The sequence below is a fragment of the Zophobas morio genome, unplaced genomic scaffold (genome assembly GCF_036711695.1).
Source record: "Zophobas morio isolate AGI-343-1 ecotype UQ-CSIRO unplaced genomic scaffold, CSIRO_AGI_Zmor_V1 ptg000031l, whole genome shotgun sequence".
NCBI classification, from domain to species: Eukaryota; Metazoa; Arthropoda; class Insecta; order Coleoptera; family Tenebrionidae; genus Zophobas; species Zophobas morio.
In genome coordinates this window covers 6,949,509-6,968,251 of record NW_026972136.1, presented here as the reverse complement: position 1 = coordinate 6,968,251, position 18,743 = coordinate 6,949,509, and the positions used below count along the sequence as shown (strand labels likewise).

Genomic DNA, 18,743 nt, shown 5'->3' with positions numbered 1-18,743 from the left:
TTTTCGATTTTTCGGCTTTCCATTTCTCGATTTTCAATTTTCGATTTCTCAGTTTGTCGATTAGTCACTTTTGTGATTTTGCAATTTCTCGATTTCTCTACTTTGCAATGTTTTGATCTTTCAGGTATTCAATTCTTCAATTTTCGATTTTTCAATTTTTTTATTTTTAAAATATTTAGTTTTTGAACTTCGATTTTTTGATTTTTCAATTTTTATTAATTTCTCAATTTTACGATGTTTCAGTTTTGGATATTTTTTTAATTTTTCAATTTGTGGATTTTTCAATGTTTCGATATTTCAAATTTTAGATTATTAGATTTCTCAAATGCTTGTTTAATGTTCTTTGATATTTCTGTTTTTCAATTTTTCGAATTTTTGAATTTTAGATTTTTCAGTTTTTTAATGTTTCGATTTCTGGATCTTTCGATTTTTCGACTTCTTGGTTTTAGATTTTTCGATTTTTGATTTTTTCAATTTTTAAAATATTAGTAGAATTTTTCAATTATCAGTTATTAAATCTTTCTATTTTTCAATTTTTTCATTTCTCGATGTATCTAGATTTCGTTGTTTCGATTTTTTATTGTTCAGTTTTTAGATTCTTCTATTTTTCGATTTATGGCTATTTTTTAATTTTAAATTTTTCAATTTTTAACTAATATTCGTTTTTTCGATTATAACCTGTTTAGATTTGTCAATTTTTCGATTTTTCAGATTCTCGACTTTTCGATTCCTCTGTTTCATTTTTTGAATTTTTCAGAGTTTCGATTTTTTGATTGTTCGGTTTTTCGATTTTTCAACTTTTCGGGTTTTCAGTTTTTCGATTTTCCATGTTTTCGGTTTTTAAATTTTAGATTTTTGAATTGTTGGTGTTCCTATTTCTCGATTTTTCAATTTTTCGTTTTCTTAATTTTTCGTTATTTCAGAGTTTTGGAATTTTTTAATTTCTCGATTTTTCAGTTTCTTGATTCTTCAATTAACCGATTTTTGAATTCTGCGATTTTTTAAATTTTGGAGTTTTGATTTTTCGATTTCTGGGTTTCACAATTTTTTGATTTCTTAAATTTTCAGCTTTTTGACTTGGATTTTTTGATTTATCAAGTTTTTAATATAACAATTTTTCAATGTTTCAGTTTTGGGATCTTTTCGTTTCTTCATTTTTTCCCATTTTTCAATTTTTCTATATTTCAAGTTAGGAATTTTTCAATATTTCGGTTCTTCCAATTTTCTATTTTTTGACTTTTTACTTTTTCGATTTTTTAATTTTTAATTTTTAAGTTTTGGATTATTTAATTTTCCAATGTTACGATTTTTCAATATACGTATGTATCGATTTCTCGACTTTTAAAATTTTCCGAAATTTTATTTTTTCAATTTTTAAAATTTTAGATTTTTCGATTTCTCGAATTCTCGATTCATCAGTTCTTAGATATTTGTTTTTCAATTTTTCGAATTTTTAAACGTTACGTTTTTCAGTTTTTTAATGTTTCGATTTCTTGATCTTTCGATTTTTCATTTCTTGGTTTCAAATTTTTTCGGTTTTTCAATTTTTCAATTTTTAAAATTTTGATTTTTCAATTTTCGGTTGTTAAATTTTTCTATTTTTCAATTATTTGAATCCTCGATTTAAAATTTTGATTTTTCAATTTTCGGTTGTTAAATTTTTCTATTTTTCAATTATTTGAATCCTCGATTTATCAGATTTCGTTGTTTCGATTTTTTGATTGTTCAGTTTTTAGATTCTTCTATTTTTCGACTTATGGCTATTTTTCAACTTTAAATTTTTCAATTTTTAACTTTTCGCTTTTTCGATTAAGATCAATTTGGATCTGTCAATTTTTCGATTTTTCAGATTCTCCACTTTTAGATTTCTCGAAATTTCGATGTTTCGATTTCTCTGTCTGAAATTTTCAGAGTTTCGATTTTTTTAATTCTCGGTTTCTCGATTTTTCAACCTTTCAGGTTTTCAATTTTTCGATTTTTCAGTTTTCGATATTTCGATATGTCAGAATGTTTTTTTTTTTATTTTTTGATGTTCCTATTTCTCGATTTTTCAATTTTTCGATTTCTTAATTTTTCGTTGTTTCAGAGTTTTGAAATTTTTTAATTTCTCGATTTTTCAGTCTTTCGATTCTTCAATTTTCCGATTTGTGAATTCTTTAATTTTTTAAATTTTGTATTTTCAATTTCTCAATTTTTCGATTATTCAATTATCCAATTTTTTAAATTTTGGATTTTCGATTTCTCGGTTCTTTGATTATTTCGACTTTTCGATTTATCACTTTTTTGGTTTTTAAACTTTCTATTGTTGAAATGTTTAATTTTTTAATTTTTTTTCGTTTTCTCGATTATTCAATTTTTCCATATTTCAGTTTTGGGATTTTCCAATATTTCGATTCTTCCATTTTTTGATTTCTCGACGTTTTAATTTTTCGATTTGTCAATTTTTCGATTTTTAAATTTTGGATTTTTTAATTTTTCAGTTTTTCAATTTTTTAATGTTTCGATTTCTCGATACTATATTTTTTATTATTCGATTTCTGGAATTTTGATAGTTCTATTTTTCAATTTTTCGAATTTTTAAATTTTACACTTTTCAGTGTTTTGATATTTAGAATTTTTTGATTCCTCGGTTTTAGATTTTCCCATTTTTCAATTTGTCTATTTTTAAAATTTTTGGTTTTTTCAATTTTTTGATTGAATTTTTTCATCGTTCGATTTTTCAATTTTTCAGTTTTTCGATTATTTTAAACATAAATTTTTCAATTTGTTGTACTTTTTGTTGCTTCGATTTCTCAGTTTCAGTTTTTGAATTTTTCAGACTTTTGATTTTTCAATTTTTCAATTTTTCAATTTTCCAATTTCTTCTTTCTTCTTTTTCGACCTTTTTCGTCCTTTTTCGTCCTTTTCGTCCTTTCCGTCCTTTTTCGTCCTTCTCGTCCTTTTTTCTCCTTTTCGTCCTTTCTGTCCTTTTTCGTCCTTCTTCGTCATTTTCGACCTTTTCTTTTTTTTCGTCCTTTTTCGCTCTTTTTCATCCTTTTCGTCCTTTTCGTTGCGTTTGGTCCTTTCTTCCTTATTGTCCTTTTCGTCCTTACCGTCCTTTTTCGTAATTTTCCCTCCTTCTCGTCCTTATTCGCCCTTTTCGTCCGTTTTCGTCCTTCGTCGTCCTTCGTCCGTTTCGACCTTTTCCTCCTTTTCGTCCTTCTTCATCCTTTTTCGTCCTTTTCGTCCTTTTTCGTCCTTTTCGTCCTTTTCCAAGATGGCTGAAGGTGCGGACACGCAAATTTCGCTCCGCTGTGGAAAATGTAAAATCAAGGTTATAAAAGGACCTAAGTGTGTATCTTGTGGTTCAATATTTCATCTAAGTTGTGCTAAGTTACTAAATAGAGTGAAATTTATAAATGATTACTCAATTAAATGCTGTGATTCAAGTGATAATCAAGTAAATGATGTTGAATATGCTTCTGCTGATTTGTCCATACCGCTGAGTGAGTCCCAAGAAATCAAGTACTTGAAACGAATTATAACCGAGAAAGACATTGTGATTAACCAGCTTCGTGAACATAACTCTTTACTAAAAGATCATATTAGTTCTTTAAACATACTTGAAAAATTCAGTGGTCTTATCAATGATTCGAGTTCTTCTGCAAGCAAAAACGTTAAGTCCGATAAGGCAAATCAAGGGGATCGTTCGCAATTGCAAATAAAGTCAAAAGCATATGTCAACCCCAAGGTGACGGACCCAGGTGTAAACATTTCCTTAAATCAGTTGCCTACAAACTCTGAAAATGAAACTCTCCCTTCGGAAACGACACATGCCGCTGGTCTGAGTTTATCTCTCACTACGAGTGATGATCTAAATACAAAACAAAATCTTCATGAATTGGAAGAACTTCAGAAAACAGTAATGAACTCACTAATTGATATTAACAACGATGTAAGTAACTCTCATCCAATCGAAGATTTGGTCAGTAATAATCAATTCAAAGAAGTGGTATACAAGAAAAAAAGAAATGTTATCAAAAGTAACGCCAAGGAGTCAGAGGCTAATCCTAAGAAGTCTGTCGATTTTTTTTTCTACCGGCCTAAACCAATTATCGGCACTTCAAACAACAGAAAACTCTTAAGTGTTCTCAAAAAGTCTACTATCTCTATACATCTAAGTCGCCTTGTCCCTGCCACAACTGAACGAGATATCTTAGATTATCTTGGTACTCTGAACAAGGACGTTTTATGTGAAAAGTTAGTTTCCAAGAAACCCGATGTTTACTCTTCTTTTAAAATTGAAGTTCCCAGAGATCTTAAAGAAACTCTCCTCTCTCCTAGTTATTGGCCTGAAGGTGTTTTGGTAAATATTTTTTTTCGAAGAAGCACACCCAGCAGACCATAAAACCATGACAAGCTCCATTAATTCATCTCTCTATGCAGTTAATTTATTTTAGGAATTTATTTTAAAATGTAAGTTGTGCGTTTCTGTTTATTGTAGTTTATTGTAGTTTTTTCTTTATTTTACTCTGTAATAGCTTTATTGGCGTTAATAAATGCAATTATTATTATTTCCGTCATTTTTCGTCCTTTTCGTCCTTTTTCGTCCTTCTTCGTCCTTCGTTCTTTTCGACCTTTTCCTCTTTTTTGTCCTTTTTCGTTCCTTTTCGTCCTTTTTCATCCTTTTTCGTCCTTTTCGTCCTTCGTCCTTTTCGTCCTGTTACGTCTTTTTACGTCCTGTTTCGTCCTCTTCTTTCTTTTTGTAGTTTTTCCGATTTTTGGATTCCTCTGTTTTAGATTTTTTGGTTTTTCAATTCGTCAATTTTTAAAATTCTTGATTTTTTTCAATGTTCGGTTATTAAATTTTCGTTTTTTCCATTTTTCGATTTCTCGATTTATCGAGATTTCGATGTTTCGATTTTCTGAACATTTAATTTTCAGATTTTCCGATTTTTCAATTTGTCCATTTTTTAATTTTTTTAATTTTAAATTTTTCAATTTTTCAATTTTTAACTGTTCGTTCTCCATGATGACCTATTTCGACTTCTTAATTTTTCGATTTTCGTTTTCTCGACTTTTCGATTTTCCGACCTTTCGTTGCTTCGCGTTCCCTGTTTCAGATTTTGAATTTTTCAGAATTTTGGTTTTTCGATTTTTGACTTTCCGGTTTTTTAATTTTTCGATTTTACAATTTTTAGTCATCATAGTTTTGGAATATTTCAATTTTTAGATTTTTCAATTTTTCGGTTCTTCAAATTTCCGGTTTTTCATTTTTTTTTTCTGGATTTTCAAATTTTTCAATGTTTCGATTTCTTAACTCTTCAATTTTAACATATTTTAATTTTTCAATTTTTCATTTTCTCGGTTTTTTAAATTTTAGATTTTTCGGCTTTTCGATTTTCCTTTTTTCAAATGTTTCGATGTTTCGATTTTCCAATTTTTCGATTTCTTAATTTTTCGTAATTTCAGTTTGGGAATCTTTTAATTTTTCGATTTTTCAGTTTTCCAGTTTTTGAATGGTTCGATTTTTTAAATTTTGGATTTTCGATTTCTCGGTTTTTTCATTTTTCAACTTTTAAATTTTTCAATTTTTCAATTTTTAACTCTTCGCTCTCCATCAGGATCTATTTCGACTTCTTAATATTTCGATTTTCCGACCTTTTGTTGAAGTTTTTGAATTTTTCGCAGTTTTTGTTTTTCGGTTTTTCAATTTTTCGATTTTCCAATTTTTCGATTTCTTAATTTTTCGATATTTCAGTTTGGGAATCCTTTAATCACTCGGTTTTTTAGTTTTTCGATTCTTCAATTTTACAATTTTTGAATTCTCCGATTTTGGATTTTCTATTTCTCGGTTTTTCGTTTCTTCGACTTTTCAATTTTTCATTTATTCGATTTTTAAATTCATCAGGACTCCTAAATTTTGGAGCCACAGTTCAGGTGGGACTATAAATTATATCCTGGGTTTCAGCAAGGGCAAAGGACTCTTTTAGGACGCAACACTGTGAGGGGTAGCACACAATGGACCAAAAAAAACCTTAGCAACAAAAATAAATTATTAAATTAAAATAGTCAATATAAAAAAAATAAAGTAACAAAAATAGCATGTAAAAAGTTGTAGAGAATCCAAGAACCCCCATGAAATAAAACAATCTTGAATTTTGATAGTATAAACGTGCAACTATAGAGTGACCTTTAAAAGAGTTCTGTTCTATGACGAAAAAGTAGCAAGATTTGGATTTCAAAGGGAAATTTCCAGTTGACCAAGAATCGAGAAAACTCTGGAACACTTTAGATCAACTAGACTATTAAATCAAGGGACAAACAACTAAGAATACAATATGAATTCAATTTTCAAAAAAATAAATTTCCAAAAATAGTCAAGTAAAAAAAAAGGTGTATATATCTCTAAATTGTTAGCTACGAGACTTCAATAAGCTGAATCATGGTATTTCTTTCCCTTTATTAAGAAACTAAATGTGCAGAAATATGCATTTAAACACAATGTATATTATAATCTAGGAAAATAATTTTTAAATCTACTTTTCGAAAGCCTTTTTTTGCTACAAAATAACTATACGACCTTACCCAACTTCGCTTCACTATTCATTTTTTCTACAACGCAATTTCCGAAGTTATTTCTGACGTACGCACAAAGACATCGTCGGTATTCTTATCACACACATTTTATTTAGAAAGATAAAACCAAATATTCGAACCTTGCATATTCAAAGTAGCGGCATACTTTAAGTAAACTAAATCAACGAAAATTCCCCATAAATAAATTTTCTAAAAAATTTGTAAAATTTTTTTACCCAAGTATTTGTGACGGCCAAGAATCGGCCTATATAAATCCACTCCCTGTCGTTCTACAACCAGTTCAAAATGAAGCAACAATCGGTTGGAATTCTCCTTTGTGCCCTTCTGCTGACCACATTCGGCCACGGTAAGACATTTTTTTAGTTTAATAATAATTCAACGTCTCATTAAATTCGGCTTTTTTTTGCAGAGATTTTAAACCGGCATCATGCTGCTCATTCTGCTCGTTCCGCAAACTTAGCGCATTCTCGTGCAAAGTCGCCTTTGGTATCCACAGCTAGATCAACTTTCAGCGGTGGCTGTAACGTCATATGTGAACCAGGTAGATCTACTATAAAAATTCCTCACACTTTCTTTCTAACGTTTTGTCTTAGGACGGGAATCCAATAATATGACTGTGGCTGTTAGTTCTTCTGCGTCTGTTCTGGGAGTGTACAACGTTTCCGCACAGGTAGCCTTGGTAATAGATGCAAAAGCGAATCTACTTCTAATTTACAACTACGAAGAGAGGTGGGGCGTTATCATAAATATTGAAACCGAAGTTGTCGTAGCTGTTGATCATCGAAACGATAACACCAAGATAAGCTTTTACAACATTTTCGCAGGCAATGTTACATTGAAAGGTGCATTCGACCAAGGAGAAAAGATCACTATAGAGAAAGCGAGCGTGTTTATCCAAGCAAGTTTGGTTCTTTTGACCAATGGAGAGTACACTGTTAGTGCGTCAGAAGTATGGGGTCTCGTTATCCATATCGCTAGAACCGTATCCGTTTCTCTGAGAGCAGTTCTAGTAGTCATCAGAACCGGCTATTTCACGGCGGTCATCTCTTTACCCAGATTGATAGAAATTATCAACGGATTTGCCCACGTTGCGATCAACTCTGAAGGCGGTGTTAACCTCATCCTCGAACACAACGTGACCATCAGCTTGGAAGTACTTCTCAGCTTTAAGTCGACATTTGAAATTGCTGGATACATCTGGGAACAACTGATTGGAGCCGATTTGGAGCACATTTTCGACGGTTTGAACACCTACGTTTCTGTTCTTCAACTCCTTGCTGGTTTATCAGACAACAGCACTATTAACATCAACGGATACATCACTTTTCTTTCAAAACTCGTACTTTACATCGAGGGGAAGATATCTCTATCAGCCTTCGTGGAAGTTTTCGTCGAATTCATCGCCAAAAATAAAGGCAACGTCAACTTAGGCGCGGAATTTAGAGCAGCTGTTGATAGTTTGTATAAGTTGATCTTGAGGCTTCGTCTGGAGGAAAGATTGAAGTTTGTGTACGACCTTTTGGTGAAAATTAGAGAGGGCAAGTGGGTCGTGGCTGGAGTGAACATTAGTGCCATTATTAAAGAAATCGATGAAGGTCTTCATGGTAACGCCCTTCAGCTCATCATTGCAGTTTACAAATTACTTAAATTGAAGCTCTCGATCGAACTTGGTATAATCGTTTTGATACTGCACTTAATTGAACTTCTCACGGTTAGCGGTGGAGTTGTAATTGTCGCTGTGATTGTCGAGATTTCTATAAGCACAGAGATCGCGAAAGCTGGGGCTGGAGCTCTTGCTTTAATCCTCAGAGGCGTGAGGATCTTCGCTTGGTTTGGCGTGGGTCTTTACCAAACTCTGGCTCATGTTCCGGTGATCAGTCAGTTATTTGCCCAAATTACCATTCAGGTTAAGGCGGCCGGGTATCAAATAACTATTGAAGAATTATTCAAAAGCTCCGCTTGTGGTGAAGTCGTTAAAATAATAGGTGAGGTGGTCAAAGATCCATCTCATGCGCATCCAGGTGAGGGTTCAACGACTACCGAAAAAATTGAGGGTTCAACGACTACCGAAAAAATTGAGGTTTCAGCGAGTAGCGGAGAAGGTGAGGATGGCGGACATAAACCTGACTCAACAAAACATCCGGGTCATGGTCATGGTTCAAAGACTACCGCAAAAATTGAGGGTTCAACGACTACCGAAAAAACTAAGGATTCAGCGAGTAGCGAAGAAGGTGAGGATGGCGGACATAAACCTCACTCAACAGAACATCCGGGTCATGGTCATGGTCATGGTCATGGTCATGGTCATGGTCCACCAGGATCTTACGATAGAATTTACAACGCTCACGCAAAACGTCATGAAGCACAGGGAAAGCACCACAACCAGGAGAAAAAGAACAAGGCTTGAACAGAAACGAAGACCTATAATATCACAAATGAATTAAAAATATTGTAAACAATAAAATTTTAAGCATCATCTTCTTTTTGATTCATCTTCTGCACCAGTTTTTTCCACAGAATTGCTTCCCAAATTGCTAAAGTGACGGAAAATATTTATAACTGGGAACGCATAACAAACAGAAGAACTTTTCAAAAACGCAAGTTATGACGTCATCACTATTTTGGCAAGGACACTTGTGTCAATGAATGAGTATTCTCAAAAAACTTAAAAACTGAAATATGGAGAAATCGAACAATTGAAAAATTGAAACATAGGAAATAAAAGGATAAATCGAGAAATTGATAAATCAAAAAAAATTGAAAATTGAAAAATGTAAAAAATCGAGCGCTCGAAACATCAAAACGTCAAATTAAAATGAAAAGTTCCCAAAACTGAAAAATCGAGAAACGACGAAAAATTAGTAAATCGAAACATAAAAAAAATTAAGAAATATATACACAAAGTGTTCAGAAAATGACGTACCAACTCTATGACACGTTGTTCAGGAGCATTAATGGAGCAGAGAAAAATAATTTCAAAAATTGTTTTGTCAGTTGTAGAGGATATAATCTTGGATTTTTTTTCTTATCTAAAATCAAAAATTTAAAATAAAAAAACGAAAAATGAAAAACCAGAAAAATGAAGAATCGTAAAACTGAAAAATCCAGAATTTGAAAAATTCAAATGACGAAAAATTTGAAAATCGGAAAATGGTACAATTAAAAAATCTTAATATCGAAAAAGTGAAACAACGAGAAATAGAAAAGTCCTCAAAAATTCTTTTTTTTTTTCAATTTTTCATATTTTTTTTTGTTTCTTTAATTCTATGATAATGCAACTTTTCGGGTTTTCATTTTAGAATTTTCAGATTTTGATTGTCCAACTTCTAAATATTTCAATTTTTAGATTTTGCATTTTCAATTTCAATTTTCTCGAGTTTTCAAATTTTACTTTTTCAGTATTCTAACTCTTTAATTTTTGATTGTTTCAAATTTTCAATTGGCAATTTTTCGTTTCGGTTCTTTCTTTTTCTTTTTAATTTAAAATTTTTTAATTTCGCTTTAAATTTTTCAGCTTTTCGATTTTACAACTTTTGTGTGTTTCAATTTTGTAATTTTTCGATCTTGCAATGTTATGATTTTACGGTTTTCTTAGTTTTTTAATATGCAATTTTTCAACTTTAATGCTTCTTAATTTTTCGTTTCTTCCAATTTTTAGATTTTTCAGTTTCTCGATTTTGTAATTTTCCGTTTGTTCACTTTTTGATTTGCAATTATTATAGCTTTTATTTTAAATTTACAATAATTATAATTTTTAAAATGTTTTACGTGTCTGATTTCAACATTTTAGAACTGTTTGATTTTTCAAGTATTGGATATTCAAACTGTTTCATTTTTCAATTTTTCGATTTTGATTTTTTTTATTTCCCCGTTTTAATAAAAAATTAAAAAAAATTAAATATTACAATTTTTCAGTCCTTCAATGTTGCAGTTTTTCCACCGTACAATTTTAACGATGCTTTTTCGATTATACAGTTTTCTGGTTTTTCAACTTTTCGATTCTTTAATTTTTTCGGATTTTTTTGTTTTTCGAATTTTCATTTTTCGATTTTTAAATTTTTTAACTTTCTGAATCAAAACAATAGAAAAATTGCAAAACTGTAAAATTGAAAGATCCAAAATGGAAAAGCGAAAAAGTAAAAATGAAAAATCTAGAAACTGGAAATCAAGAAATTGAAAAATAAAAAATCGAAAGCTTAAAAATTGGGAAACTTAAAAATCGAAGTGCAAAGTCCAAAAAAGGAATATGTAATGTAAAATCGAAATATTGAAAATTAAAGAAATCAGAAAATCGGATAAACGAAAAATCCAAAAATTGCACAACTGTAAAAATTGAAATATTGGAAAATTAATATATCAAAAAATTGAAAAATCGACTCTTTAATTTTTGATTGTTTCAAATTTTCAGTAGGCAATTTTTCGTTTCGGTTCTTTCTTTTTTTTTCAATTTAAAATTGTTTAATTTCTCTTTAAATTTTTCAGCTTTTCTATTTTACAACTTTTGTGTGTTTCAATTTTTAAATTTTGTAATTTTTCGATTTGCAGTTTCACGAGTTTTGAATTTTTCGATTTTTCAATGTTATGATTTTATAGTTTTCTTTTTTTCAACCTTAACAGTTTTTAATTTTTCGTTTTTTGCAATTTTACGTTTTTCAGTTTCTCGATTTTGCAATTTTTCGTTACTTCACTTTTTGGTTCGCAATTTTTGTAGCTTTCATTTTAAATATGCAATAATTATAATTTTTAAATTTTTTTACGTTTCCGATTTCAACATTTTAGAATTTTTCGAATTTTCAATTATTGAATAATGAATATTCATACTTTTTCATTTTTTAATTTTTCGATTTTTATTTTTTTATTTCAAAAATGGAAAAACGAAAAATTGTAAAATGAAGAACCTAGAAACTGGAAATCAAGAACTTGAAAACTTGAAAAATCGAAAGCTTAAAAATTGAGAAACTTAGCAATCGAAGTGCAAAGTCAAAAAAACGAAATAATGTAAAATCGAAATATTGAAAATTAAAGAAATCAGAAAATCGGATAATCGAGAAATCGAAAAATTACACAACTGTAAAAATTTAAAAATTGGAAAATTGAGAAACTGAAAAATTAAAGATCGAAAATTTGAAAAATTTAATAAACGAAAAACTATAAAATCGAAAGAAACATTGAAAAAGATTAAGGAAATGAGAAATAAAAACCAAGAATGTGAAATATTGAGAAACGAATCTAAAAACTGATAAAACGAAAAAATTTTAAAAATCGAAAAATTGAAAAATCTAAAATCGAGAAGTCGAAAAACTGAACGATCGACGATTTGAAACATCAATAAACTGAAAAATCAAAAATTTACAAACTCGAAAAATTGAAAAATAGAAATTTCGAAGAAATGAAAAATTGAAAAACGTTAAAATTGAAAAATTGAAAAATCTCAAAATTGAGAAACATGGAAAAATCGACAAAATAAAAAGTCGAAAAATCGAAAATTTAAAAAAATCGCGAAGTTTATGAATTGAAATCTGAAAAGTCGAAGCACTGAAAAGTCGACAATCGGGAAATGGGAAAATTACAAAAATCGATTAGTCGAGAAATTTGAAAATCAAAAAATTGAAAATTTGGAGACGTCAAAAATTCAAAAATCGCAAAACTGAAATATTCCAACCTTGCATATTCAAAGTAGCGGCATACTTTAAGTAAACTAAATCAAAGAAAATTCCCCATAAATAAATTTTCTAAAAAATTTGTAAAATTTTTTTACCCAAGTATTTGTGACGGCCAAGAATCGGCCTATATAAATCCACTCCTTGGCGTTCTACCATCAGTTCAAAATGAAGCAACAATCGTTTGGAATTCTCCTTTGTGCCCTTCTGCTGACCACCTTCGGCCACGGTAAGACAATTTTTTAGTTTAATGATAATTCAACTTCTCATTAAATTCGGCTTTTACTTCATGTTGCAGAGATTTTAAACCGGCATCATGCTGCTCGTTCTGCTCGTTCCGCAAACGTAGCGCATTCTCGTGCAAAGTCGCCTTTGGTATCCACAGCTAGATCAACTTTCAGCGGTGGCTGTAACGTCATATGTGAACCAGGTAGATCTACTATAAAAATTCCTCACACTTTCTTTCTAACGTTTTGTCTTAGGACGGGAATCCAATAATATGACTGTGGCTGTTAGTTCTTCTGCGTCTGTTCTGGGAGTGTACAACGTTTCCGCACAGGTAGCCTTGGTAATAGATGCAAAAGCGAATCTACTTCTAATTTACAACTACGAAGAGAGGTGGGGCGTTATCATAAATATTGAAACCGAAGTTGTCGTAGCTGTTGATCATCGAAACGATAACACCAAGATAAGCTTTTACAACATTTTCGCAGGCAATGTTACATTGAAAGGTGCATTCGACCAAGGAGAAAAGATCACTAAAGAGAAAACGAGCGTGTTTATCCAAGCAAGTTTGGTTCTTTTGACCAATGGAGAGTACACTGTTAGTGCGTCAGAAGTATGGGGTCTCATTATCCACATCGCTAGAACCGTATCAGTTTCTCTGAGAGCAGTTCTAGTAGTCATCAGAACCGGCTATTTCACGGCGGTCATCTCTTTACCCAGATTGATAGAAATTATCAACAGATTTGCCCACGTAGCAATCAACTCTGAAGGCGGTGTTAACCTCATCCTCGAACACAACGTGACCATCAGCTTGGAAGTACTTCTCAGCTTTAAATCGACATTTGAAATTGCTGGATACATCTGGGAACAACTGATTGGAGCCGATTTGGAGCACATTTTCGACGGTTTGAACACCGACGTTTCTGTTCTTCAACTCCTTGCTGGTTTATCAGACAACAGCACTATTAACATCAACGGATACATCACTTTTCTTTCAAAACTCGTACTTTACATCGAGGGGAAGATATCTCTATCAGTCTTCGTGGAAGTGTTCGTCGAATTCATCGCCAAAAATAAAGGCAACGTCAACTTAGGCGCTGAATTTAGAGCAGCTGTTGACAGTTTGTATAAATTGATCATGAGGCTTCGTCTGGAAGAAAGATTGAAGTTTGTGTACGACCTTTTGGTGAAAATTAGAGAGGGCAAGTGGGTCGTGGCTGGAGTGAACATAAATGCCATTATTAAAGAAATCGACGAAGGTCTTCATGGAAACGCCCTTCAGCTCATCATTGCAGTTTACAAATTGCTTAAATTGAAGCTCTCGATCGAACTTGGTATAATCGTTTTGATACTGCACTTAATTGAACTTCTCACGGTTAGCGGTGGAGTTGTAATTGTTGCTGTGATTGTCGAGATTTCTATAAGCACAGAGATCGCGAAAGCTGGGGCTGGAGCTCTTGGTTTAATCCTGAGAGGCGTGAGGATTCTCGGTTTGTTCGGTGTGGGTCTTTACCAAACTCTGGCCCATCTTCCGGTGATCAGTCAGATCTTTATCCAAATTACTATTCAGCTTAAGAGGGCCGAGTATCAAATAACTATTGAAGGATTATTCAAAAGCTCCGCTTGTGGTGAAGTCGTTAAAATAATAGGTGAGGTGGTCAAAGATCCATCTCATGCGCATCCAGGTGAGGGTTCAACGACTACCGAAAAAATTGAGGGTCCAACGAGTACCGCGAAAATTGAGGTTACAGCGACCGAAACAATTGAGGAACCAACTAGTACCGGAAAAGGTGAGGGTGGCGGGCATCATATACCTCACCCACCAAAACATCCGCTTCCGCATCCGGTTCCTGGGCTTGGTCATGGACCAGCAGTACCTTACCACAGAATTCACAACGCTCAAGCAAAACGTCATGAAGCACAGGGAAAGCACCACACCCACGAGAAAAAGAACAAGGCTTGAACAGAAACGAAGACCTATAATATCACAAATGAATTAAAAATATTGTAAACAATAAAATTTTAAGCATCATCTTCTTTTTGATTTATTTTTTGCACCAGTTTTTTCCACAGAATTGCTTCCCAAATTGTTAAAGTGACAAAAAATATTTATAACTAGGAACGCATAACAGACGAAACTTTTCAAAGACACAAGTTATGACGTCATCAATATTTTAACAGGGACACTTATGTCAATGAATGAGTATTCTTAAAAAACTTAAAAGTTGAAATAAATAAATCAAATATTGAAAAATTGAAGAACCGAAAAATCGAAATACCAAAAAATTGAAAAACTGAAAACTTAAAAAATCAAAAACTAAAACTCGAAATAGAGAACTCTAAAATCCAAAATTTAAAATAAAATAACAAAAAATGAAAAATCAAAGAATCGCAAAATTTGGAAATCGAAAAATGGAAAAATTAAAAAATCTTAATATCGAAAAAGTGAAACAACGAGAAATAGAAAAGTCCTCAAAAATTCGATTTTTTTTCAATTTTCGTGTTTTCATTTTAGAATTTTCAGATTTTGATTGTCCAACTTCTAAATATTTCAATTTTTAGGTTTTGCATTTTTAATTTCAATTTTCTCGAGTTTTCAAATTTCATTTTTTCAGTTTTCCAACTCTTTAATTTTTCATTGTGTTTCAAATTTTCAATTGGCAGTTTTTCGTTTCGGCTCTTTTTTTAATTTCACTTTAAATTTTTCAGCTTTTCGATTTTACAACTTTTGTGTGTTTCAATTTTTAAATTTTGTATTTTTTCGATTTGCAGTTTCACGAGTTTTGAATTTTTCGGTTTTTCAATGTTATGATTTTATAGTTTTTTTTTCAATATGCAATTTTTCAACTTTAATATTTTTTAATTTTTCGTTTTTTGCAATTTTAGATTTTTCAGTTTCTCGATTTTGCAATTTTCCGTTCCTTCACTTTTTAATTTGCAATTTTTATAGCTTTTATTTTTAATATGCAATAATTATAGTTTTTAAAATTTTATTTTTCAATTATTGGATATTCAACCTTTTTCATTTTTCAATTTTTCGATTTTGATTTTTTTTTGTTTCTTCATATTCAAAAAAAATATATAAAAATTAAATTTTACAATTTTTCAGTCCTTCAATGTTGCAGGTTTTCAATTTTGACGATGCTTTTCCGATTTTACAGTTTTTTGGTTTTTCAATTTTTCGATTCTTTAATTTTTTCGGATTTTTTTGTTTTTCGAATTTTCATTTTTCGATTGAAAAATCAAAAATGGAAAACCGAAAAAGTGTAACATGAGAAATCTAGAAACTGGAAATCAAGAACTTGAAAAATTGAAAAATCGAAAGCTTAAAAATTGAGAAACTTAAAAATCGAAAAAGTGTAAAAAAACGAAATAATGTAAAATCGAAATATTGAAAATTAAAGAAATCAGAAAATCGGATAATCGAGAAATCGAAAAATTGCACAACTGTAAAAATTTAAAAATTGGAAAATTGAGAAACTGAAAAATTAAAGATTGAAAATTTGAAAAATTGAATGAACGAAAAATTATAAAATCGAAAGAAACATTGAAAAAGATTAAGGAAATGAGAAATATTGAGAAACGAATCTAAAAACTGATAAAAAAATTGTAAAACAGAAAAATTGAGAAATCTAAATATCAAAAATTTTAAGAATCGAAAAATTGAAAAATCTAAAATGATCGACGAATTCAACCATCAATAAACTGAAAAATCAAAAATTTACAAATTCGAAAAATTGAAAAATAGAAATTTCGAAGAAATGAAAAATTTAAAAATCGACAAAATAAAAAGTCGAAAAATCGAAAATTTAAAAAAATCGCAAAGTTGAAGAATAGAAATCTGAAAAATCGAAGCACTGAAAACTCGACAATCGGGAAATGGAAAAATTAAAAAAATCGATTATTCGAGAAATTTGAAAATCAAAAAATTGAAAATTTGGAGACGTCAAAAACTGAAAAATCGAAAACCTGAAAAGTCGAAAAATTGAAAAATCGTAAAATTAAGACATTGGAAAATTGAGAAATCGAAAAATGAAAAAATCGAGAAATCGAAAATTTGGAGAATCAAGAAATGGAAGAAGCGACAAATTGAAATCCAAACAGTAAAATATTGAATAATTGAAAAACCTTCATTGGACTTTCACAATTCAAAATAATTTTGGACGCATCTTGATTTCTTCATTTGATAAGATTACAAAAAACCTAAAAATTATTTATTTATGATGAATCTGACGACAGTGGCTAAATTTTCACGTTTTTTGATTCGTCTATCTAAGTCGATATTTTGTTTTTGTAAGTCAATCTCAGAATGACGTAAAGAATTTTTTAATGATTTTTCTCGACAAGAAAAATCGAAATAAAAAATTAAAATATTGAAAAATTGAACAACCAAGAAATCTAAAATCTAAAATTTAAAATGAAAAAACGAAAAACGAAAAATCGGCAAATTGAAGAATCGCAAACCTGAAAAATTGAGAATTAAATTTGAAAAATTGAAATGACGAAACATTTGGAAATCAAAAAATGGAAAAATTAAAAAATCTAAATATCAAAAAACTAAAAAACTGAAAACTCAAATTTTGATTGTTCAACTTCTAGATATTTCGATTTTTAGATTTTGTTTTAAATTTCAAATTTCTAGAGTTTTCAAATTCTAATTTTTCAGTTTCCCAACTATTTAATTGTTCATTGCTTAAAATTTTCAATTGGCAATTTTTCGATTTGGTTTTTTTTATTTTTACAATTTTCAAGTTTTTGAATTTCACTTTTTCGATTTGTGCTTTCACGAGTTGTTAACTTGTAATTTTTTCGATTTTTCGGTTTTCCAATGTTTATAATATATTTTTTTTAATTCTCTTTTTTTCAATGAACAATTTTTAAATTTTTCTATAGTTATATTTTTTAGTTTTTCCGTCTCTCCGCTTTTATTTTAAATACGATATATTACATTTCCAATTATACATTGGAATTTTTTGATTTTTTAGTTATTGGATTTTCAAACATTTTAATTTTTCAATTTTTTGATTTTGATTTTTTCAATCTTTCCGTGTTGCAGTTTTTCGACTGTATAATTTTGACGATTCCATAATTTTTCGATTTTACAGTTTTTGGGATTTTCAATTTTCCGATTTATTTTGTTTTTCGAATTTTTCCTTTTTTTTGAAAAATTGAAAAAATGTAAAATTGAAAAATCAAAAATGGAAAAACAAAAATGTATAAAATGAAAAATTTAAAAACTGGATATCAAAAACTTGAAAAATTGAAAAATCGAAAAAGTGCAAAGCCAAAAAAACGAAATATTCCAAAATCGAAATATTGAAAATTAAAGGAATCAGAAAATCGTGAAATCCAAAAATTTCAAAATTAAAAAATTGTAATATGGAGGAATTGAAAAATTAAAACATGAAAATTTGAAAAATTGAATAAAGGACAAATTATAAAAATGAAAGAAACATTGAAAAAAATTAAGGAAATGAAAAACCGAAAAAATGATAATTAAGAAATTGGGAAAATGAAAAATTAAAATCAAGAATGTAAAAACTTGAGAAACGAAAAATTAAAACATCCAATCATCGAGGAATTGGAAAATAAAAAATTGAAACATCGAATTCTCGAGAAATCGAAAGACGAAAAAATCGAGAAATCGAAAATTTGAAGAATTAAAAAACGAAAGAACCGACGATTTGAAATTTCAACACTGAAATATTAAAAAATCGAAAATCGAGAAATTGAAAAATTAAAATAAAAATTCAACACGGATTCGTAAACCAGAAATTCCCCACTATGTTACTTTTTAACATTTAAACAGTCTTTATTCGACAAAATTGTAAGATAATGGCAATTTCTGGGGGGAGATGAACGGATAAATTAACGGATACATTTTGTTTTACCATTTACCTTGCTTTCGATTTCGCAATTTTAAACTTAAATTACGAAATGTCACACAATTTTGATTTTATTTTCCAGAAATCTGGATGCTAAAGGTATATTTGTAAAATTCGGATATGACGTTATTCCATTGTTGGTGGGGATGAGCAGAAAAATTTTGGTTAGCGTTTTTACCAACTACATACATGAATCACGATATTTCAAACAAACATAGAAAATTTTACAATAATCGGTTCGGTAGTTTCGGAGATTATCTGTCGAATAAAAATCCCGACAGACTTCAGGCAGACGGAAAGGGAGACCAATTTTTACATGTTCCGGAAATCATGAAACGTCGAGAAAACATGAAAGTGGCGTGTTCCAATGAAAACTATTACTAGTCCCTTATTA

General features: G+C 30.0%; 1 protein-coding gene across 1 annotated transcript; it reads left to right on the top strand.

Moving 5' to 3' along the window:
* The first annotated feature begins 6,864 nt into the window (after positions 1-6,864).
* On the top strand, positions 6,865-9,006 carry LOC135139647 (uncharacterized). The gene is made up of 3 exons (XM_064069948.1): positions 6,865-6,925; positions 6,989-7,120; positions 7,173-9,006. The coding sequence occupies exons 1-3, from the start codon at positions 6,865-6,867 to the stop codon at positions 8,984-8,986; spliced, it is 2,007 nt and encodes a 668-aa protein (XP_063926018.1). The 3' UTR covers positions 8,987-9,006.
* Positions 9,007-18,743: the final 9,737 nt, after the last annotated feature.